The sequence below is a fragment of the Podarcis cretensis genome (genome assembly GCF_951804945.1).
Source record: "Podarcis cretensis genome assembly, chromosome: 12".
Lineage (NCBI taxonomy): Eukaryota > Metazoa > Chordata > Lepidosauria > Squamata > Lacertidae > Podarcis > Podarcis cretensis.
In genome coordinates, this window is record NC_137181.1 from 56045695 (window position 1) to 56069736 (window position 24042).

The following is a 24042-nucleotide window of genomic DNA, read 5'->3' on the forward strand; positions in this document are numbered from 1 at the left end:
TCCTCGTTCCACTTCTGCTCCAAATATTCCAGCCCTCGACAATTTAGCGATTTCAACAGTGCATGTAGTTTTGCATGTCTGGGAAAACGTGGTTGGAACTTCTCCTGATACTGAATTGCATGGGTCATATTGCACTTTTGCTTTTCAGATCTTCAGCTTTTAGGAAACACCTTCATGATAGGAATCCCAGAGCACTGCAGAAGGTTCTGGAGTATGTTCTAAGGAGCATGGGCACTTCATATGGTCAGACTTGGCCAGGCCTAATTTTGTTGCTGCGTTGCCCTGCATAAACTCAGTGCATCTTCATGAAGTTGTGCACTGCAAGGGAAGGCTGAGAGAAAAGTTTGTCTTTCAGGGATGCTTGTCTACCATGATCCCTGATAACCTTCCAGGGTTCTCTAGAACAGTGTTTCCCAACCTTGGGTCTCCAGCTGTTTTTGGACTACAACTCCCACCATCCCTTGCTAGCAAGACCAATGGTCAGGGATGATGGGAATTGTAGTCCAACAGCAGCTGGAGACCCAAGGTTGGGAAACACTGCTCTAGAACATAGTTGAGAAGCCACTGAAATTCAGGGCAATCAACCTGGATACAAGTTGCCTGCTGCATATATCTTCCTATTTCAGGTAAAATTGACAAGCTATTTATATATTGGTTATTCTGACATGCCTAGAACAGAGTCTTTGAAGAGTGCTTCCACATGTTTGCTCCTCAAGTCTCAGCACAAAGCATTGGCAAGTCACTGACCTGGCATGCAGAAATTTTAAATGACGTCCGCTGGCATTCAGTATCTATAAATTAAATGGTGGCGAAAGTGGTGCGTTCTCTAAACAGAGTGAAGGCTGGCTTTGACGTGTGCCCATAATTAAAACCTTTTCCTACGAATATGATAATCCACCTTGGAAGAAAGAACAAAGAAAAATAAAGATAAGGAATCTTCAAACCGGAAGCCTCCGAGGTATTCTTCTGTGGATGAAGCGAGAGAAAAAAGAAGAAGAAATATACATTTGCAGGTTTCCTAAATCTCAGTCCTAACAAAGAAGAGCCAAGTGATTTAAATTCTTGTTTTGTCCCTGGACCTTTGATAAAATAGGAATGTGGTCAGCTCACCTTCAGTGGGGACTGTTTTCAAGCTCTTCCAAAATCATTCATTCAGCATCTGTTCCATGGGTCCCTTAGTTCTTTCCTGTCATGTTTTAGGGAATGAGAGAACTCCCTCCCTGATGTTTCACATCTTATCCTTCTCTCCTCTTTTGAAGACCTTGTGAAATTGGGCAAAGAGCCAGCCTGAGAATGGAAAAGTATGTTTAATGCTGGAATAGCTAATGTCTTAGAATTTCCCATGGAACATCATTTCCTGTGCTGGGCTTTTTTTTTTAAAGTATAGTCCTCATCAACATAATAACCTTAAACTATTTCATTTGAAACCTCCATTTAAAATGGTAGATTTATGCTGTACAGAAATCTTTATTTGCAAGAATGCAGATGCAGTCATTTGCAGTAGCTCATTGTACTGAGAAACAAGTGAGCAAATTCATTTGGTATAGCTGCTTCTTTTACTAGCCAAACAGACGGAAAATACATTACCTTGTAATATAACATGTAATTTTTGTACAGTGAGCAGAAGGCACTATTTGATTGCAAAATCATTTGCACGTTCTCATTCAATAGAAGCTTTCGGGGAGAGTGTGGTGGAGAACCTGCTCTGGAGTTAAAATAGTCCGGGAGCCTGAAACCACTGAGAGTCAAATGAGACAACACAGGACTAGAAGAACAAATAGTCTTACTTGGAATAGGGTAAAAGGTAAAGGGACCCCTGACTGTTAAGTCCAGTCACGAACGACTCTGGGGTTGCGGTGCTCATCTCGCTTTACTGGCCGAGGGAGCTGGCGTTTGTCCGCAGACAGCTTCCAGGTCACGTGGCTAGCATGACTAAGCTGCTTCTGACAAACCAGAGCAGCGCACGGAAACGCCGTTTACCTTCCCGCCGGAGCGGTACCTATTCATCCACTTGCAGTTTGACGTGCTTTCGAACTGCTAGGTTGGCAGGAGCAGGGACCGAGCAACGGGAGCTCACCCCGTCGTGGGGATTCGAACCGCCGACCTTCTGATCAGCAAGCCCTAGGCTCTGTGGTTTAGGGTAGCACCCTCCTTTCATAAGCTACTGTCCCATTTTGTTTAGTTCTGAGAGATACCGTTGCTACTTTAGAAATGCAGTGTTTGAAATGCAGGCCAAATGATTTGAGAAAGGAACTGATCTGAATTGATGAAATTGCAAGGTTATAAATCTGGTTCACAGGTGTATGTTACTCATGTGATAACTAGTTTCAAGCTGAGCATATAGCACTATGCTGCTGGTAGAGTTTCTCTAGGTCTACTGAAAGCCTCAGTAGAGCATCCTTCTGCACTCACCACAGGCTCTCATGGGCCCCCATTGGTTAAATGTAGAATCCTTTTAATAGTCAGTGGAGCTTGTTGGCAGGTGTCTTAGTAATTCCTTAGTACATTCTGAATGACAATGTCTGAAAAGTTTCTCTGAGCTTAAAAATAGCTAGACATCTGCTGCTTCATTATGTATAATTTCAGGGATTTGCTTTCAGGAAAAGATTTCTTTCTAAGAGTCGGAAATCCAGTGCATGCAGGATACAGTATATGGAGGGTGTCACTGTCTACCTGAAGGCTGAGCACTTTGTTGGCATCTTAAGGTATGAGAGCATTTTCTCCCCACCTCTCATTCTCCCTTTCTCTTACACATCTAATTGGCTTTGCGGAGAAGTGGGGAGTAGCTATAGTTTCAAAACTGATTTCATTGGAGTAGCACCTGTTTACACCAGGTCTCAATTTAGCCTTAACATGCCTGTGGAATACATTGGAAACAACTCAAGACTCTTCAAGAGAACTCTCTGCATTACAAAATTTCCTGTTAGAGGTTTTACTTTAACAAAGTTTCATTGTACCTATCTAGTGGCTTTTTGTGTTTAGCTTTTTTTTTTTTAATGAATCAAACTTCATGAGCTTTGCACTACAGCTTGGAGGAAGGAAGAGAAAGAGCTACTCACAAGAACACTTAAGAACTTTCTTGAGCTAATGAGAATATTATGGTGTGGAACAGTTTCAGCAAGACTTGCCAAAGTCAAATACAAACATCATGCTAGGCAGGGATATACGAAACTCCAGTGAGAAATTCTGTTAGCTTGATTTTAAACTCTTCATCCTCCATTCAAAATCCTTCAGGTGGTTTACCAGATTTTCTCCAGATTTTCCTTATATGCAAAATCTGGTGGCAATCAAAGAGTGCGTGGACCCCTTTGGAAATTTTTTTATAGTCTTATTGAAACTCTTTGGACTCTCCTTGAAATTCCTCAAATGTGTTTTCCAGAAGAGGACCTTCAGCTTCACTTCAAAATTCACTTTGGCGGTGCAGTCCTCAACTTGCCCCTGGTGGATGGATGCAAGATGGTATATATGCAGTGTAGTGAAATCCACTTCCTACCAACTATGCGTTGGGCAGGGAGAAGGCGATGCATATTTCGATTGAGTCCATTGTCCAAGTAAGAGCAAATAACATGGAAGCATATAGATTTGCAGGGTATAAAAAACAGAGGTCCCGATGGATGAACAAGGTAAATTGAAACTCTGCATAAATGGAACTCTCTCCTAAGTACAGTTAATGGCTAGCAGCTTAGTCTTACTCCTCTTCATCTGTGCAAATTCTGTTGAAGATATGGAGGCTTGACAGAATGGCTGCTTCAAAGATTATGCTATAAAATGGGGATGATTAATTATGGATGTTGGCTAAGTTAAAATGTTTCCCATACAGGCTTACTAATATGAACAAGCAGGTAGAGACCTCACAGGGGGTGGGGGGAATTCACATGGCCCCCACGTAGGCTAGAATTGACCTGATGAAACCCACCCATATTTGCACATTGGCCCAGATCTCTAAGCGGAATGGCTCAGTGGCATTATAATAAAACTGTCAGGCATCAGTATCTAATTTACACCAATATTTTTAGATTCTCTGTAGGAAAAATGTGTCTCTCCTTGCTGCTGAAAAATGAGGTGCGATTCTGTAAGGCTTGGCTGAAAAAGAACAGATGCCGACATCTCTAGAGTTAATATTTTTTCCTTAAAAACACATCTGTCATCAGCCTCCACTTAGAAGAGCAGTGAAGCACATATCTAAATAAACATGGCACTTGGCTCCAACACTGAACCTGCTCTTTGCGTAGCAGCAGCTATTATTTTGTCATTGTGGGTGGAAGGTATTTGGGGCTGTTAACCAGCGGGCTATGGTTACTATTTGGCCACATCGCTGCTCTTCACTTTTAAAAGTAATTTCGGATTACACCTTCTCATATTGTTTAAAAGATTGGCTGGCACTGCAGGATTAGAATTAGCGTAAAGCTAACTGATAAACTCAGCTAGTTTATACAGCTGAGAACATTGTGGCCTGGAATGTACGCTGAAGAGCAAAAGAGGGAAATTAGTTTATCTTGGGTGAGTGTTCACCATTTTGAGGAAATGAACATCTCCTCCGCTCCAACCTTCTGACCCTTCCTTGAGAGATGTATTTGCTGCACTCACCCACCCACCCCCGTCTCCAGCTGAAGAAAAGAAATAGAAGGTAGGTTTTACAACTTCCATTCCATCCCATAGCTAGCATTTCCCCAGCTCTAAACTACAACAAACACATCTGCTGCCCCAAGAGGTTGACCATCTCAGAGCAAGGATAACCAAGGGAGGGAAGGAAGAGGGAATGGTAACTTGCAAGAGGGAGAATGGGATCTGCAGGGGTAACAATAAGAGCCACTGCTATAACACAGACATGGCATTTGGATACGGAACTTGAAATTCATTTTTGGAGCTTGGGAATTTGTCCAGAATTGTTGGGCAAAATTCTCAACCTTCATTACTGAGGTGGGCTGTCTGCCATACAGTAGTTATCAATCAAATCTGTGAGAAGACGTGCCAGATTCCTTTCTGGGTGCCTGTTTTTGAAGTGGTCTCAGACTTACAATAGTAAAAAGAAGCTGCTTTGCCACAGTTATTGTGGTGGCAAAAATCTATATTAGCTGAACTTCTGCTAGCCATGCAGCCATGAAAGGCAGTGGAGCCTTGCCTAAGGTGGCAGAATTAAGTGAGCTGGGTGAGGAATGATACTTCATTCCTGGTTTGTGGAAGGGGACCCTGGATGTTCTGCTCTTGTAATTAATTTATACCTTCCTCTATTCAAATGTATTCAAAGCAACTTACAACGGTAAAATAAGAATATAACATTACAAAAGTAATGCTCTAAAAGCAACTCTGTCAAATTTTGGAAGACAAAACCACAGTATAATATGGTGTAGACTCCTTTTCTCTGTAGTGCCTCCCCCCCCACCCCCGCTGTACTTAGGCCTACCTGGTGCCAAGAAAATACATTTTTGTTTTCCTGGGTATTTGGGCAGCACCAGTTGCATTTTATGGTTAATCAGTTTTAAACGTGTTTTTGTAATGTTGCTGCATTTTTCACTTGCTAGTAAATTTCTTCAGGATTTTTTAGTGGGAAACAATATGCAAATTCAATAAACCTAATCCTAGTTTCAATTATTGCGTTGGAGATTCTTCACATTCAATCCTACGACCTCCAGGACAACACAGATACTTTGCTACAGATAAATTAGGTGTGAACTTTTCACCGTGAACTTCAGCAGTCAAAAGTACTACAGTGGTGCCTCGCAATACGAAATTAATTCATTCCACAAGTTGCTTCGTCTTGCGATTTTTTCGTCTTGCGGAGCGCGGATTCCCCGGGTATTAACGGTTTTACGAAAAAGGAAGCAAACCCGCAAGACGTTTGCGTCTTGCGAAGCAAGCCCATAGGGAAATTCGTCTTGCGAAGCACCTCGAAAAATGGAAAACCCTTTCGTCTAGCGAGTTTTTCATCTTGCAAGGCATTCATCTTGCGGGGCACCACTGTACTGTAGACAACTACATGTGAATTCTATATAAATATTTGTCTCCCTTCCCATGACTCCACCAAAACACGGTGTTGGCCAATATGACAGGTTGTTTGACTGCGGTTAAGGTGAGCATTGGCTATGTTGAGTGGGGATGATGAAAGCTGGACTACAACACCAGCTACCCTGACATATGAGATCCATAATACATTATGTGTAAATTATACACAGATCATCTGCACATTTGCCATGATATTGGGTGCATAGGAGATTATATAATACATGTGATGCATAATACTGTGTGCAGTTTAAAAAGCTCTGAGAAGACTCTGCAAATATGCTCTAGTTTTGCAAAGTTTCCTGCAGATGTTCTCAAACATTTACTGTGTAAGCATGTGTACTGCTTAACTAGGTATAATATTTCCAGTCTCCTATGCCTGTGTGTTTCGAAGAACAAGCAGGATTTCCTGTTGGGGCAACCCTTTGATAGCTATGCTGAAGGAAGTGGAATGTGTGAAATCCTGTATATCCGGAGATTGCATCAGCAATAAGTGTGGAATGCAAATATTCTTTAACAGGAAGTATGTGTGTGTTGCATGTGTCTAGGCACACTGACAACATACTAGAGATAATGCTTCAGAAAATTTGTAAGTAGAAGTGCTCTGTAATAAAGTAGCAGGCCGTATAATGGCAAAAGAAGAAAACTATACAAATAAAGGATTTATAATGGGGTGCATGAGGTAGGTGTGAGTGTTTGTCTGGAGTTCATAATAGGCTCCAGAGCTACATGTGTTGGGAACTACCATGGATGCAGGACTTTCTGATGTTTCTACTGCAGCCACTCAGTTGTCTCAACAAACATGTTGCTTTTCTGTTTAAAATTCCACATGAACAGCAACCATAAAGAGACTCAGACTTTCACAGTCCACTGTGGAGAATGGGTGTACCATGGGGCCAGTCCTAACAATCTAATCTTGATTTTGGAAAGTGGTTTTCTGCTGTCTGCTCGTTTTCTGTATGTTCGGACATCTCTTGAGATATCACTGCCAAACTTGGCACAAGGGATCCCAAGTTGGAGGGGGCACTTTTTGCCAATGCTTGGTTGCCAGTCGCCATTTTGAATCAAGATGGCAGACCAAAACACAACATGGGTGTGATTTCACCCAGGTTTTGGTATAGCTTCAGCCTCCTCTCCAAATATTGTCACCAGACTTGGCACAAGGGTTCCTCAGGTAGGGTAGCAGCCTTTGTCGTTGTTTGTGGACTGGGCACAGTTTTAAATCAAGTGGGTGGCCCAAAACATCAGTTTGTCATGTTTCTGCTAATTTTTCGGCATAAGTTTGGCTGCCTTTTGAGATAATGTCACCATTCTTGTCACAGTGGTTCCCGAGGTAGGGGCAGTGCACTTTGTTGCCATTGGGTTGTTGGACGCCATTGTGAATCAAGATGGTGGAATGAAACGTGACTTTGGTATGGCTGCACCCAGGTTTTGGTTTGATGCATCCAAATTCACAAATTATACTATTCATTCAAAAAACTCAATATTCTCAGAATGTTAAAGTAAACTGTAGTATAATTTTAGACAGTGAACTGATTGAGAAGGTGAACATACATATGATGGGAATTTTGTATTACAATGAGGGGGATTTCTTGGTGCCAGTAAGAAGAAGTTTGTTCTAATTTAGGGCAAAAGTGCTTAGAAAAGCCAACAGTCTGGCATTCAAAATGCTCTTCTTCATCTAAAAGAAGCCCTGCTTTATTAATGATGAGTGATGGCCAAGGATTTCTAGATGTTGATTTCTAGTAACTTTTCATGTTGAAGTAATATTTCAATGTGAGCATTATACTCAGTATTTAACTAAGTCTTTGTGTAAGATAAATATCCTTGCGGGCTGAATTCAAAAGTGGGCAACATTGGAGCCCAAGATGGGTGGGTGCAAACCTTTTCTCTCTATTTCTGCCATCTGTTTACCACCACTCCTCCTTGCCATCCACATTAAATTACGGCAAGGGCTACATGTGGCCCTAAAGTCGCAAGTTGCCCAGCGCTTCCCTAAACCATAGTTGCAATTTAGCACAATTTGTCATGCCAGAGGAGGAGACAGGAGCTCATAGTCCTAAGGCTCATTCACATAGCACTGAACCAGGGTTTAGCATTACAGCTCAATAGAAAATTTGGCTCTTGAAAACAATTAAATAGAAAGCTTTTGTGTATTTGGTAGTGGAACTGGTTTAGAGGCTATCAGGCATTTTCAATTATTCAGAGTGCCCCTCTTTAATTTAATTCATGAAGGCTCTTCATTAGTAAGCATAAATTTCAGTGTTATGAACAGGAAGTTATTCTCTGCATATGTAGGAAGCCAAAACAAAAACCCCACCTATCTTATATAATTATGCAGTTTGTATTGTCTTAACAATTACAAAAAAAGGAAACTAATTATTGCCATCTTTTTTCACATGCTGAAATGAGCAAGGGCTCATGGGCTCAATTCTGACACGACACCACCATAAGACACTTTGACTATTATTTAAGTAATATCTGAATTGACAAGCCAGAAACCATGGTTTGAAGTCAAGTTTGCATTCCTGTGTTTATGTTAACTATGGATTGGCATGATGCCTGAATCAAGAAACCACAGTTATGGTTGTTGTTCTATGCCTTGAGGCTGTGGCTTCACAGAATGAATTCATGGAGCAAAGTGCAAAGAGGGTGAGTGATTTAAGCACACAAGGAAGTGACAATCATGGGGTCCATGATATATGTCTTGTTTTGTCCTAAGCCATAGTTTGGTGTGATATCTGGTAATACTATTGAATTAAAAGAATAACAGATTATACATTGTGCAAAGTGTTACCAGCAGTGAACGGAATATATTAGATTCCTGTGTTGCAGGTTTAATTGAGCTTCTTTGCTAAGAGGAAATTCTTTGACATCATTACGATGTACTTTGGCTAAAAGCCTGACATGCTGAAGTGTATTTTTGTGATCTCAGGAAGCACAGCCCCTGGAAACTAGAATAGATGACAAACAGCAGCATTGACTTGGCCCTTGGCACCACACACTTCAGCATGTTTGCTGGTTGTTAAGAAGGAAGATGGCTGCAATTCAGTGGATTCCTTTTGATCTGAATTACTAGCTAATGGACAGTACAAAAATTCATTGCAGCTGGATGCACCTATAAAAGCTTAATTCCAAAAGAGGAACCAGTCCATAATTACTTGAGGTTCTAATGTCCCAAGAATTTTACATTACACAGACAAGGAACCTTGTATGAAACCTGGCGGTGTGTCCTGTCACACAATTTTTTCAAATGTTTAACTTTTATATTTATAACACCAAAACTTACAGAACATATTTTAACATTTTGGATGCTGCAATTTCCTATTTTTTAATGTGTCGTACAGCATCTAGATTTAGCACACCCACACAAAGTTGTGAGTTCCCGCTCCCAAATAAAATAGATGGTATTAGGCTAGCTAGGTACAGTGTAGTTAGTGAGGGTATCATTTTTTTAACTTAACCATTTCCAGGTACTACAACAGCATAAATAACATTGCAAGTAATGGATAACACATGGAAAGGAGGATGAATCAAAATAATCTCGGCAAGCCCTGGCGCAAGAGTTTGTCCATTTGATTTCTGCTCTTCCCTTTGTGCCATATTCATGACATGCACACAAGGCTTCAATCCACCAAAGAGACGCAAAGGCACTTTCTATTTCAGTGTGAAAAAGCTCTCAGCTCTACTGTTAAGTTCAAATTCAGCATGCACCAACAAATAACAACATAGTTCAGATTTATAGCTACAGTGGCTGTAAAACTGAATAACTACAGTGGTGCCCCGCAAGACGAACGCCTCGCAAGACGGAAAACCCGCTAGACGAAAGGGTTTTCCGTTTTGGAGGTGCTTCGCAAAACGAATTTCCCTATGGGCTTGCTTCGCAAGACGAAAATGTCTTGCGAGTTCCTGCGGGGTTTTTTCCCTTTTTTCCCCCTTTTCCTAAGCCCTAAGCCGCTTATCAGCTGATCCGCTAAAAGCCGCTAAACTGCTAATAGCGCTAATCCGCTAAGCTGTCAATGGGCTTGCTTCGCAAGACGAAAAAACCGCTATACGAAGAGCCTCACGGAACGGATTAATTTTGTCTCGCGAGGCACCACTGTAATATGTTTGGATTGGACTGGTGAGAAAAATTTCCCTTTTTTACCATTTGGTAAATGCTGAGGTAAGAAACATTTGGTTCAAACTGGTCCTCTTTTGGAATTAAACTTTTTATAGGTGCATCCAGTTTGCATCCAGCTTTTTAAGGCTCCTCTTTGAAAACAATTACAAAAGTATTGCTTATTCTCTTGTAACATCGGGTCGCCTTCATAATATTGCCTCAGTATTATCGGGGCAGGAGAAAGATGTTATAAGCAGAAAGATTTGAAGTTGACATGCTCCCTGTTTTGCTATCTGTTGTCATTCTTAAAAAAAACTTGCAACAGATAATTTCTCACTGGGGCCTGAGTGATCAAGGCCGCATATGCACTATATACTTAAAGTAAAGAATCTTGGGAAGTGTGTGTTATGTACTGAAGTTCCCACCCTGGGCCAGCAGGGGGATACTGTAGATAGTTATGCAAATGAAGGATTGAAAGTGCCATTCAGTGATTGGATAGTTTGTATGCAAATGAAGGCTCGAAAGTGACGTTCAGTGATTGGATAGTTTTAGAAAGTTGTTACAGTAACAAGGTACTGGAGCTCTATATAAGCAGCTGACTGAGCCCTTCAGCTCAGTTCAGTTCTGGCCTCAGAATAAAGAAGAGCTGTTTGAAGAATCACTGTGTCGTCTGATATGTTTGCCCACAACTTAACAGTGTACAGTGGTGCCTCGCAAGACGAAATTAATCCGTTCCGTGAGGCTCTTCGTATAGCGGTTTTTTCGTCTTACGAAGCAAGCCCATTGACAGCTTAGCGGATTAGCGCTATTAGGGGTTTAGCGGCTTTTAGCGATCAGCTGTTAAGCGGCTTATCAGCGGATCAGCTGATAAGCGGCTTAGGAAAAGGGGGGAAAAAGGGGGGGAAACCCGCAGGAACTCGCAAGACATTTTCGTCTTGCGAAGCAAGCCCATAGAGAAATTCGTTTTGCGAAGCGCCTCCAAAACGGAAAACCCTTTCGTCTAGCGGGTTTTCCATCTTGCGAGGCGTTCGTCTTGCGGGGCACCACTGTAGTTTGTGCAGGGTGCTGAGAGCTACAATTCCCAGAAGGGTTGATTGCCCCAACACCAGATGGAGGGGCACAGACTCGCCGCTTCTGCTTTAAACCACTGAAGGTGTCTCTCGCTTGACCTACCTGCTCCTTCGGATAATCTCATCACTCATGCATCACGAAAAAACCTTTTGGGCATGGTGCCTGTTTCTAGGCTTCTCCCGTGAGCAATTGGACCATTTTTCAAAAGTTGTAGGTTTAGTTCTCTGATAACCGCACCTGCACATTCTTGAAAAAGAAAAAAAAGGGGGGGGAATCTGTTCTCTGAGCTGCCTAAGTGGAAAAAAATCATTTCAGAGTTTCCTGACTGATTCATAATTCAGAGCAGCAGTTTTAGACCGCAATATACTTTGCATCCCTGGATGCTATGTTGAAAGGATTATGAGCGCAGGCCTAAAGCTGTGTGCATTCAGGATGTTTCAGCAGCCCCCCTTGGGGCAAGTTGGAGGGGGGGAAAGAAAGGCTGTGTTCTTTTCAGACAGTGCAGTGTCTGAAAATCTTATTAAAGCGTGCGCATGCAGTAAAGATAATGATTTATTTTGGGTATTGGTATTAACATTAGAATTAAAACGTATCAGTAAACTCATCACACACCACAGCTTCCTTCTCTGGGCTCTAGAGAGGTAGAGCATTTATATTACTTGTCTCTCCAGAGAGTTTAGAGAGAGATTCTGAATGCATGGGGCTGTGGACAACTCATAATTCTTTCATGCCTCTAGGAGCGCAGAGTTTATTGCTGGCTGCTTGTGCTGCTTTAAATTATAAACTATACAGGAAATTTAAATGAGACGATCTGGAGCAAAGATTTCTTTCTTTCTTTTTTTTAATATGAGTTGATTGCAGTCCTTTGTGGGAGACACAGAACAGGTTTTGCTGCAGCGGAGGTTGCTGCTGCTCATTCATTCATAGCCATCGTCCATTTATTGTCTTCTGAAATGAGAAACAAAAGCCACACCGAAACAGAATACAGTGGACGCTCGGGTTAGGAACATGATCCGTGCGGGAGGCATGTTCACAACCCGCAGCGTTCGCAACCTGCAGTGGCGCGTCTGCGCACGTGCAGGTTGCGATTCGGCGCTTCTGCGCATGTGCGACTGCCGAAACCCGGAAGTATCCCGTTCCGGAACATCTGGGTTTCAGCGCATCCGTAACCTGAAAAAACACAACTTGAAGCGTCTGTAACCCGAGGTATGACTATTGTTTAGGCTGATAGCTCTGTTTGGTAGTAGAGACAATCTTTTCTCTTTATGCACAACGCCCAGCAGATGAACTGTGCTCCCTGACCAGGGCCTCTCTGTGCTTATATACATGTTGATAATATTTCATTTAAAGGGCTGGGTTGGCCAAAACAATATTTCTTTCACAGTTTGACCTTCATCCTCTCTATTTTATTCCCAAGACCTTTATTCTACATTGTACCGTATAACTCCAAGGATAGCTCTTTATTCTTTTAAAAACAGTCTTTCTCAAAATCCGGCCTCGTGTTCCCTTATTATTTTCTCATCTCTCAGTGCCTGCTTCATTACAGCTTATGGGGGATTTTTGCCTTCGTTTTTAGCTCTGTGTTTCCCCTCACAGTGGTAGTATTTAGAGCAGCAATTGTCTGGTGTGGAGGCACCAATCTGCCTCTCCTGTCTTTTGGATCCAACTTTCCCTCGGGAGAAGTCACAAGATTATAGAAAGACGGCTTGAAATAAAATAAAGTAACAGTTAACTCCTTTTGTAACTCCATGAAAAAAGAAAAGAAAGATTTTAATGGATAACAAAGGTACATGGAACGTCTCTGTTTTCGATTAATAAGAGCAGGTCAGTTATATTCGGTATGAGATGCTGCCAGTGCTTTTTTTCTTTAAAAAAAAAAGTTTAGGGGTACTCTCATTTTGACTCAAGAAAATCACCATTTTATAGTTCAAATTGGGGGAAATAAATATGGTAAATGGACAAAAGTACAAAGATTCACAAAATGTTTAGGGGTATACGTACCCCTGCATCCGCCCACCCCCCAGAAAAAAAGCACTGGATGCTGCTATCATAGGCATTGTGAGATTAGGGCAGAGAGAAGGGGGGAGAAAGAAGTGGGAATAACGATATTTCATTCTTTTGCACAGTGTATGTGCACAATTTCTGTATCAGTGTCAGGTGGACTCCCAGCATCCATAACAAAGCAAATTCCCCAGGATTCTTTCTAGGAAACCGTGTGCTTCATATGTGCTTCATATGGTATGGATGTTACAATATGCTGAAATGCATTGCATAAGATTTGGCCTATGAAGGCCTTGTTTTTGAAGTGTTTGTACAGGTGAAAATCTCATCTTTCCTGCTGGATGTGTTTTCAATACATTAGCATTGAATTAAAGTGTGTTTAGAGAAGTGTGGCTGAGGCTGCACTGGATTCTTCAGCTGTGTGTTCTCTAACTGACCCTATTTTCTTTTAGGGTGGCAGGACACAGTGCGTACAGGAAGTGTGCCCCATTCTTTCATGTCCCCAGCATCTCAGTCATACTCCATCCGGACAGTGTTGCCCAAAATGTTTGGGTGAGTGGTTGTTTAAACAGGCATATTGCATGTACTCTGTACGTTTTCTTTCAGACAACTCACAGACACTCAAGGAAGCTTATGCATAGTTATATAGCACAGAAATTTTTTGAAAGAGATCAATTACATCAAATAAATGGAATATAGTTAGAAAATTATATCTGTTACAATGGTGTTATCATGATTATTTTCATTCCCCAATCCCTGTTTTTCTTTATCGGGAATTAGGCCAAATCTTGGCCACTTAAATTTGGTTTTGTATAGATGTCAGATGTACTATTTACTTTGGAGAATAAATGTGATCTTCGGAACTGGATCTGGAAGATTATTATGTACATCTGTTTTTGTTCTCCCCAAATGAGAGCAATGCTGTATGGTATTTTATTTATTTATTAAGACCATCTTAAACCCACCCTTCACCCAATGATCACAGGGTGGGTTAAAATAATATTTAAAAGAGGCAACAACTATCCAATGATTAGAGCAGATAAAACTGTAATACACTTGAAAATGTTTTGCAGAAACAGACTAACATCCAGATGCAACATTAGCAAAGTTGTGGTTTGCTTGGTTGTGTTTTTTTACAGTCAGGTGGTATATAAATTGTATTAGATAAATTAATAAAACAGTTGTACTTCTGGGTGGTTTGGGGAAGATTTTCCATAATCAGTGTGTCACTACTCAGATGGCGCTGTCCCATATCACCACCCAGTGTATAGAAATATAGAAATTCTGGAGGTGAGAAAAGAAGGGCTTCCCTTCCGGACTGAAGAATCTGGTGAGGCTGCTGCAGGAAGGCATTTATTCACATTCCTGGTACCACGTTGTTTAAGGTCAACACTGGCACCTTAAATCAGGGGTCGGCAACCCATGGACCGGATGCAGCCCACAAAGACCATTTTACCAGCCCACGAGCTGCCCGCAAACTGAGCTGCCCAATTGGCAAGTCCCCCATGCGCTGCGCTAAACCAGCACAGTGTGGCGTGGGGACTCGTTGACTGGCACCAAAAATGGCGTCTGCGCATGTGCAGATACCCAAAATCACGTCTGCGCATGTCCAGACGCTGGAAATCACGCTTGTGCAATCACAATTTTCGGCGTCCCTAAAAATCAGTATATGATCCCTAATAGCTACTCCAGTGAACATTTTAGTGGCAGCCTTCTGTACTAATGATCATTTCTGGACCATCTTTCAATAAAGCCTCTTGCAGAGAGTACATCACAATAATATAAATAGGAGGCTGCTAGGGTGAGAGTAACTGTGGCTAGGCCACTGTATCCATGAATGACTGCAGCTGGAGAATGATCTGAGGCTAGAAAGATGCAGTCTGTGCCACTGAGGCTCCTGGGATGGAGTGACAAAGTTGGATCATGGGTTATCCTCAGAGTACAAATCTGTTCACTTATTTAGTTATTTAATTTATTAAACCACAAATGAGTACAAAACCATTCTTATAACAGTAACCAATATACAAAACCAACTGGAGGTGACGAATTCTTTCCTTGCATTCAAAAATGGTATACAGAGTGAGGATTGGGGTCAACTAAATAGTTCTGCTAGCAAGAGGCAGAGCAATGACTCCTGCTAGCGCAACAAGGCTTCCTCCCCTTCCTCTGCTATGTGACCCCCACCCCCCGAACAGGAGGAAGGGGAGATTGTTCCATCAGAAAAGCAGATATACTTGCTCTGATAGAACATTTGTTTTGGTGTGATATTGAATTTTCCCCTGAATATGTGAAATCAGCTGGCTGCTGTGCAGACTAGATGATCCACGGGATCCCTTCCAGCTCTGTGGTTATATCATTATTCCAGTAAGGATCTCCACAACTTGCATTGGGTGGGGGGGGGGGGAAGCATATCAGCTCAGTTGGTCAGGGCATAGTGCTGATAACGCCAAGGTTGCAGGTTTGGTCCCCATATGGGACAGTTGCATATTTGTGCATTACATGGGGTTGTACTCAGGGTCCCTTCCAATTCTACAATTCTATGATTCTACGCGCTAATGGTAATTGCCTTTACATCCTGTGTGCTAGTTAGACACTTCCAATATTGCAGCTGTACTTCCAGGAAAGTACAGCTAACCCCATTGAGAAAAGGCTGCCAACCCAGTTCCCTGACTCAAGAACTACCACCCTACAGCTCTTCCATTTTGTTGGGATCAGCCTCAGTTTGTTGGCCCTTATCCAGACCAATACTGTCCCTATCCAACACCTGCAAGACATCCAGTGATAATGAGAAATAGAGTCCTTGACATCAGCATATGGTTGATGCCACTCCCCAGACCCAGCAGCACTACTCCAGAGGAGCATCTCTTGAACTGGGTCAGGCGTAGCCTACGTGGCATCTACCAGGTGTTGTTGTAATACAGCTCCCATTATCTCTGACTATTGGCAGTGATTTGCTGGGGATGATGAAAGTTGTAGGCCTTGTTGTAGCATCTTGTTAGCTGCTGCTGAACTGGGTATTGCATGTGCTCTAGGTGGCAAAATGGCTTGCTTCTAGATGTACCTGCGGTATAAAAGGGAGATGGAATGATATAACTGGCTTTTGGGAGGATCCGACAATGCAAGAGGCTTTGTTAGTGAACAAGCTAGATAACTCATTTATTGTTTCCAGCCTCGCCAGACCAATATAATGTGCTTTCATGCAATGCACGGCAATGCAAAGGATGTGTTGTCCCATATGGGATTTCTGAACATCTTGAACTGATTTTCATAGGACAGTCTTGGCGTTGACTGGGATTTTTCATATCCTGCAAGACTTGGCTGGCATGCCATAAAAGTTGTACTGAATTATCTTCTGGGCTGGTGCACATCATCACTTAGTGATTACTGCTTTCTAACTCAAAACATTACATCAAGGAGATTGTTCTGCAGGATGTACAGAGCCGTTTTTAAAGATGTGTGCTTGTTGTAAGAATTGGCAATATCATTGCAGGTGGGGATTATTCAAACGTCTGTTCACAGTAGATGAGATTTGTTAAAGGCACACTCACTCCAAACCAAAATGTGACAAATATACTATAAACCAGACTCTGACAGGGGACTTGTCTTATACCAAGCACACACTCAAGTGCTGAAATATATTAGCTTCAGCATGAATATAAGTGCTGTAATATACATATAAGAACTTTGCACACCCAAGGTTGTCTCCATTCTCTTCAGTGTTGAAGAATGTTCCATGGCACCGAAAATGAGAGGGCCTCTTTTCCCAAGAAGCTCTCAGTGGTCTGTCAAAGTTCCGTGGGATGTGTAGTTGATTCTAAAAGATGTAGTTTTAAGTGAGAGAGTTCCCTAACCTTTTAGTTCATGATAGCATACCTAAAAGTCTAATCGGATGTGAACCCTCAGCTTCTCAGACTAGACCCCTTCAATTTTTCACGAGAACACCTCAAAACAATATTTAGCATGAGTTTTATTCTAGCGCCATCTTCTCTTCTCTTTGCGGCCAATCTTCTCTTTCCATGTGGCCAAGAGAGGACCAACTGGGAGATGCCTGCCTACTCTGCAGCATCTGGGTTTCATCAGGAGTTGGCTCAGAGAACAGCCTGCAGTCAGGAAAAAGGAAGTACTTCTTCACACAGCACAAAGTTAATGGGATTTGCTGCCACAAGATGTGGTGACTGCCACCAGTTGAGATGGATTTGAAAGTGGATTAGAAAAAAATGGAGGATGAAGCTATCAGTGGGCACTAGTCATAATGGCTGGACACTGTCTCCAAATTTGGAGGCAGTGAGCCTCTGCTGGTTAACAACTGTGGAGAAGGACTAATGCCCTCAAGTCTTGCCTCTGGCCTTCCCAGAAACATCTGGTTGGCCACTGAGATGGGCTTTTGGTCTAATCCAACAGGAATCTTCTTCTAGCTCATTGTGGAAGATCTTTCCACCTTCCTCAGACTTTGCCTCCAGATTCTTAGAAGAGAGGCAAGTGTTCCCGTCCCCAGAGATTTTTCATACTACAGCCGATTCTCTTTTCCATTCCAGTGCAATAGAGCAGATGTGTTTGTGGGCTTGTGTGAGGCAGTAGGATGGGGATGAAATCTGGAAAACAGGTGTGAGGGAGAACAAGTTTTGAGGTGGCAAGCAAATGTGTCTCCTCTCAATTGTTTCCAGATATTACATACATAGTTATATCTAAATCCTCTCCAACACATCTGCTGTGTTGTGATGGTTCTGTTACAAGACAACCTGTAAAGGCTATTGGCCTGTTGTGTTATGTTAGTACTGCTATCCAAACCCTTAACAATTTTTACAACAACCCATCCAATAATTAGGTCAGAGTAATCATTCACCCAGGAATTATCTGATTTTATTCATAATCCTAATAGAGGGTTGAATCCAGACTTCCCATCATGTGCAGAGTAGACCCATAGGTATAAATGGGGCTTAAGTCATGATCGATTTAAATTCTACTGGTATCAGCGTGTCTGCTTTAAGCATGACAAAATCACAGAGTCCAGAGTGAGCTCTTAATTTTGAAATGAAACTTTTGAAAGCAAAAAATACTTATTGGTACAGTATAGTTGTGCATGCTAATCATCTCTAGAAAGTCCAGCCATTTAAAAGTTTATTTCCAGGTAGTTTAGTAGCACTGGTGTAACTGCACCCTTGGGGAAGCTGCAGTCACTTTGCCTTCTTTCCTCAAGCTGTAAAATGGGAATAAATCTACATTACAATGTTGTCTGTATGTGTCCGTACTTCAATACTGAAATGGCAGTGCTTGTCAAAAATGGTGACAAGTATGAGGGCAATCAGATATAAGGGACTCAAGGGAGTACAGTATGTATGACCTTAGAGTTTTACGTCTTCGTGAAACAATTAGTAAAGAGCATAGAAGCACATTTTAAAGTTAGGCCAAGTCATAAAACATGGGCTTTGTGTGTATAAAACCCAGGTCCAGTTCTTGGCTTCTCCTAAACTAAAGCTGTTGCAATACCATTTTTTGTTTTGTGTTTATGGGATATTAATCGTACATTTGTAGAAATTGTTTTATTGCATTTAGTGTTTGTAGAGATGTTTTTAGAACTTGTGGGGGGTTTGTACTTTATCTATTTTTATATCTTGTTGTACACCGCTTCCTTTGGTTGCAGGCTGTGAAGCAGTCCATAAATGGGTTAGTTGGTCAATTACGGTAATTACAGTGAGACCTGCAGCTAAATGTTGCAGTGTATAGTGTTCCTGTCCTAGATATTCCATTCCACTAACCCTCCCTTCTGGTTTCTCATATTCATCTTCAAAAGTCAGTTTGGGTTCCCCACATTAGCTGTCCCCCCCCCACAAAAATATAAATAAATTGTGGTTCTTTAAACCTTGGGGTTTCACCAAGCTTATTGATGTCTCTTTCTTGTGGGTGATGCCATTTTGGCCACATGAGGACTGGTACCCAGATAATTGAGTTTACTATTATTTTTCAAACAGATCTCTGGCAGCAGGGCTAGGAAAACCCTCTACCTGACCCTCAGAAGTGCCACTGGCCATGGGCTAGAATAATCAATAGTGATTATCATTTATCCATACATTTATTTATTTATTTAAACTTTTTAGTCGCTTGTCACCCGAAGGTCTCCAAGTGACCCAGCAAAGAAAAATATACAGTACATAATGCCATAGGGAGCGGGGTGGGTGGGAATCATCTAATACATTAATATTTGATATAACATCCATGGAAAAATACATACTAGCCATGTAAATAGTAGTGAACAATATTAACAATACTCAAATAATAAACAGAGCAATACTCTGACCTGCTAATTAGCAAATGAACAAAACTTCAGTTCCCTCTATTCCAAAAATCATTCACATCGAACCAAATTTTTTCTCCATTGAACCCAAAAGTCTAGTGTCAAGGCAAGCTGTTACAAATAAGTAGTTTAGAATCCCTCCACTGCACGCGTTTTATAGAGATTTGCCATCGTCCTATCTTTGCCTCAGGTAATCAGTAATTTCTTCAAAACAGTATAAAAAAGGATAAAAAACAAATCCTGTATAAATGGATTAAAACAGAACAATCCAGTCAATAATAGTTTGCAGATGAGCAATAGCTATCTTTGTTGATGATGCAGCTCCCTTTAAATCACATTCTTTTTCCTGTGTTTGCATTTCCCAGGGCAGAGGAAAGTGTTTGATCTCCCATTTGGAAGCTGCCTCTTTCACAGCGATGTTTATGACAACGGAGCCTCTTTTGCATACGACAATTGTACTAAGTGTACCTGCAGGGTGAGTTGGTAGTAAACCCTTCTTCATGTCATTTTCATGGTACAGCAGTGATACCTTTATAGTTTGGGGGCCACAGTGCTTGCTCCCATTGACTTTCAGATGCATCTCTTAGTAAAGTAACACCATCTGAGGCCCTTCTTCTTGTGTCTCCTCCGTGAGAAGCCCGGAAGGTGGCAACAGGAGAACGGGCTCCCCATTTGTGCAATGCTCTTCGCAAGGAGACTCAACTGGTGCCTTTGTTATATATCTTTAGGCACCAGGCAAAAGTATTCCTCTTCTCCCAAGCCTTTGACTAATTAAACCATTTTGGCCATTTAAACTGGGTGTGGGGTGTGGGGTACTGTTTTTGTTTGTTACTATGTTATGCATTTTTGTGCTCTTATGTAAATCACTCTGTGATCCTCAGATGAAGGGTGGTATAGAAATTGTGTGTGTATGTGTGTGTATGTACACCCTTGTGCAAATTAATTGAAACAAATAATGTAGTTTATTGTACAAAGCTCACATATACGTACATTAGTAATGGATATGACCTCCGCTATTTTTAAGCAGCATTTGAACATGGTTTGGCATGGAGTCTACTAGTTTCGAACAGTCACTGTTGATTTTCGGATCCCTGTACCACACTTGAATCAGTGCCTGAATGAGCTTCTCCGTAGTCGTACAGTCTACAGCACAGAGGCGACTTTTGCAAATACAGTGGTACCACTGGTTACAAACGCTTTTGGTTATGAACGCTTCAGGTTATGAGCTCCGCTAACCTGGAAGTAGCTGCTCCTGGTTGCGAACTTTGCCCCAGGATGCGAATGGAAATTGCGTGCTGGAGGGGCGCATGCAGCAGAATACCCCATTAGCAAAAGCGCACCTCAGGATCAGAATGGTTTCAGCTTAAGAACAGACCTCCGGAACGATTTAAGTTCGAAACCACAGGTACCACTGTAGCCCACAAATTCTCAATGGGATTTAGGCCCGGGGAATTCCCTGGCCAATCAAGTACCTGCATTTGCTGCTCTGTCATGAATTTCTTCACCACTTTCAATGTGTGACAGGGGGCTAGGTCCTGCTGCGATATCCCAGCACCGTCAGGATACCTCTTTTCCAGCTCTGGAATAACTCTCTTTTGTAGAACCTCAATATATTGTGGCGAGCACATCATTCCTTCTATTGGTTGCAGACTTCCGACACCATAATGATCAACTGACTTTTTGTGTTTGTTTTGAGTACAGGATTATGAGTAAGATAGAAAACATGCTTTGTTTCAATTAATTTGCACAAGGTTGTGTGTGTGTGTGTGTGTGTGTATGGGGTAGGCACAGCCTGAAAGGTTCAGTCTTCCTAGCCATTTTTCTTGTGTCAGTCCCCATACATGTTACATCTGTGTAGATATTCTTACTGTGTTATTGTAGCTTCCATTGTCTCCATAGTGGCATCAGTTTAGCAACCACTTCATGTATCCAGTAGTCACTAATTGAGGAGGGAATGTTATCCTCTTCATCCTCTTATCTGCACCCTGTCTCCCTCCCTTCCTCTTTCCATGTAGGATTCCACTGTGGTGTGTAAGAAGAAATGCTCACCTCCTGGAGATTGCATTAAAGGCAAAGAGCAGTGCTGCAAGGAGTGTGTCTCATACATGTCCCCAGAGAAAACAAAAGTGTGCAAGTTTGGCAACAAGATCTTCCGGGTAAATGTCTTTTTTAAAAAAAGAAACTGCCCCACACGGGTATCATTGCAACACTTGAGTAATCATCAGGTTGCAATGAATCCAGAGCAGTGGTTTTATCTTTTAGCAGTGCAGAGAGGCTCCCACACAAGGAATTAAAATAAAACAGAAAAAAGATTAGCTTTCTGCAGTCTGGTAAACTGACTCCTTTCTGCCTAGGCAGACAGCCGTGCTGCTTCCCTGTGCTATAAAATGCATTATAATGATGTGATTCAGTTTCCTTAGCACATCCCAACAGCTATAGTAAAGGTACCGCATTTTTTGCTCTATAAGACGCACCAGACCACAAGACACACCCAGTTTTTGGAGAAGGAAAACAAGAAAAAAAATATTCTGAATCTCAGAAGCCAGAACAGCAAGAGGGATCGCTGGGCAGTGAAAGCAGCAATCCCTCTTGCTGTTCTGGCTTCTGTGATAGCTGTGCAGCCTGCATTCGCTCCATAAGACGCACACACATTTCCCCTTACTTTTTAGGAGGGAAAAAGTGAGTCTTATAGAGCAAAAAATACGGTATTTCTCTGTGGCCTGTATAGAGCATGGCTGAATAGACAAAGGCAAAATGGAACCTCTCCTCCCACCTGCAGGTGAGCCAATAGGAGCTGAATTCACCTTTTTGGATATAAAGTACACAGCTATAGATACATGCAGTGCTTCATGAGTTGGGAAGGCATGCGGTATTAATCTACTCCTGCCCTCCTTCTACCCAGGGTCATTGGGGATTCCCTCCCAAAACACTTCCCATATTATTGGGTGCCTGCTTGTTTGTTCAAGCCATGCAGAATTTCTCTCCCCCCCCCCTCTGTTGGAACTGATTTCTGACACTGTGTCGACCATCTGTGTGTTGAGAGATCCAGGGATCAGATGAAAAGTTAAATCCCTTATGCACATAGTATTTACTCAGCCAATGCTGCTTTTCATTAATTTGCATTCCCCCCCTACACACATTGCACAAAGCTGCACTGTACGTAGGTCCTGGAAACCCTGTTTATAGTCAATTGAAAGGAACTACTCTTCATTCATTCAGTTGGTGCTTACACACAGAAAAACCATTGTGCCACCAGCCAGTTGTCTCTTTCTTACATGCATTCTTTCTTACACACACACACACACACACACACACACACACGGCTCCTTGTGATTATCATATTGACTTGTACTCAAAAGAGCTACTTCACGTGCATACAAAGGATTGATTTTTTTCTTTAAACCCAAGTGCCCAAGCCATACACTGCTTTTGAAACACACCTCAGTTTCAAAATAGGCATTTGAAGTCTGGGGTTTGGTAGGACTGCTGTTCCAGAAACTCATGTCTAAAAACCACTTCCAGGTGCAGAAAATTCAGATCTTGGGATCCAGACTAGTATTCCACAGAACAAAATATCAGAATTATAACAGCAGACAATGACTGTCCAGCCTCTTACAGTGGCATAGTCAATGTGTACAATCATTCTTATTTCCTAATGCTGTATTCACTTACTAGGGAGAGATGCCCATGGAGCATAATGAGACTTATTTCTAAGTAAATATGTATAGGGTTGAACTATTATACAGTTAGTTGTCTCTGTTTCTTGTAGTTCCATAGACATTGTGTTTTGTGGAAAATAGCCTTTATTTTGTTTTGCCTTTAATACTTGCTTTGGTCTGTTGAGATGTGTTAATAATTATTTTTTCCATATGTCCACTACTTCTTGGTTTATTGCCTCAGTTTTCAAAACTGGGATTATAAACCGAGCAATCTGAGGGGGATCATTTTAAAGCCAAGAAAGGCGTTGTAAAGTTCAGAAAAGTGTAAAATCAGATTATTTTCTGATCCACACATTAGTCTAAAGAGTGCAGATGAGGTCAGCTCACATTAGAATTCAGATAAATTGAATTCCTCAAGTGTCTCTCTTCTTCATTTATTAAAATATTATGTAGAGTAGCAGAGGGAGAAAAATGATTCATGGGAAATAGTTGACTGGGCAATGGTCTTCTGAAAGCCACAAATAAAGTGAATGAGTACTTTGCAAGAGAACTTGAGAAATCCCAGAGGACTGTGTCCTGTGTCAGGTACTCAGTCATTATCTTGAGACAGATTACCCACAGTGCACCCTGCTCTCACCTTTGGCTCATAGAAGCTGTCAGCATTTGATAATAAATGAATGAATGAGTGAATGGGTTCCTCTCACATTTTTATTGTATTCTGCACCACACTGATCCACAGCACTCTGTTACTATCTGCCCCACCTTCATTTCCTTCCAATAAATCGAAGGCTTCTGTAAGTTGGATAGAAAAGGAACAGTGGCTGGACCTCTGATGGGTAAAACAATGCTTAAAGAACTGCATTTGGCCCAAGCAGTCCATAAGGAAGGAAGCCAGGGCATTTCTGAAGCAGCACTTG

The 24042-nt window shown here is 41.8% G+C and overlaps 1 protein-coding gene across 1 annotated transcript in view; it reads left to right on the forward strand.

Annotated features, from left to right (window-relative positions):
- Positions 1–24042, forward strand: part of BMPER (BMP binding endothelial regulator) — a 174269-nt gene that overhangs the window by 77004 nt on the left and 73223 nt on the right. Inside the window, exons 7-9 of the mRNA XM_079947587.1 lie at positions 13627–13726; positions 19832–19941; positions 21482–21622. Coding sequence (XP_079803713.1) covers positions 13627–13726; positions 19832–19941; positions 21482–21622 — 351 coding nt within the window. The remainder of the gene's footprint in view (positions 1–13626; positions 13727–19831; positions 19942–21481; positions 21623–24042) is intronic.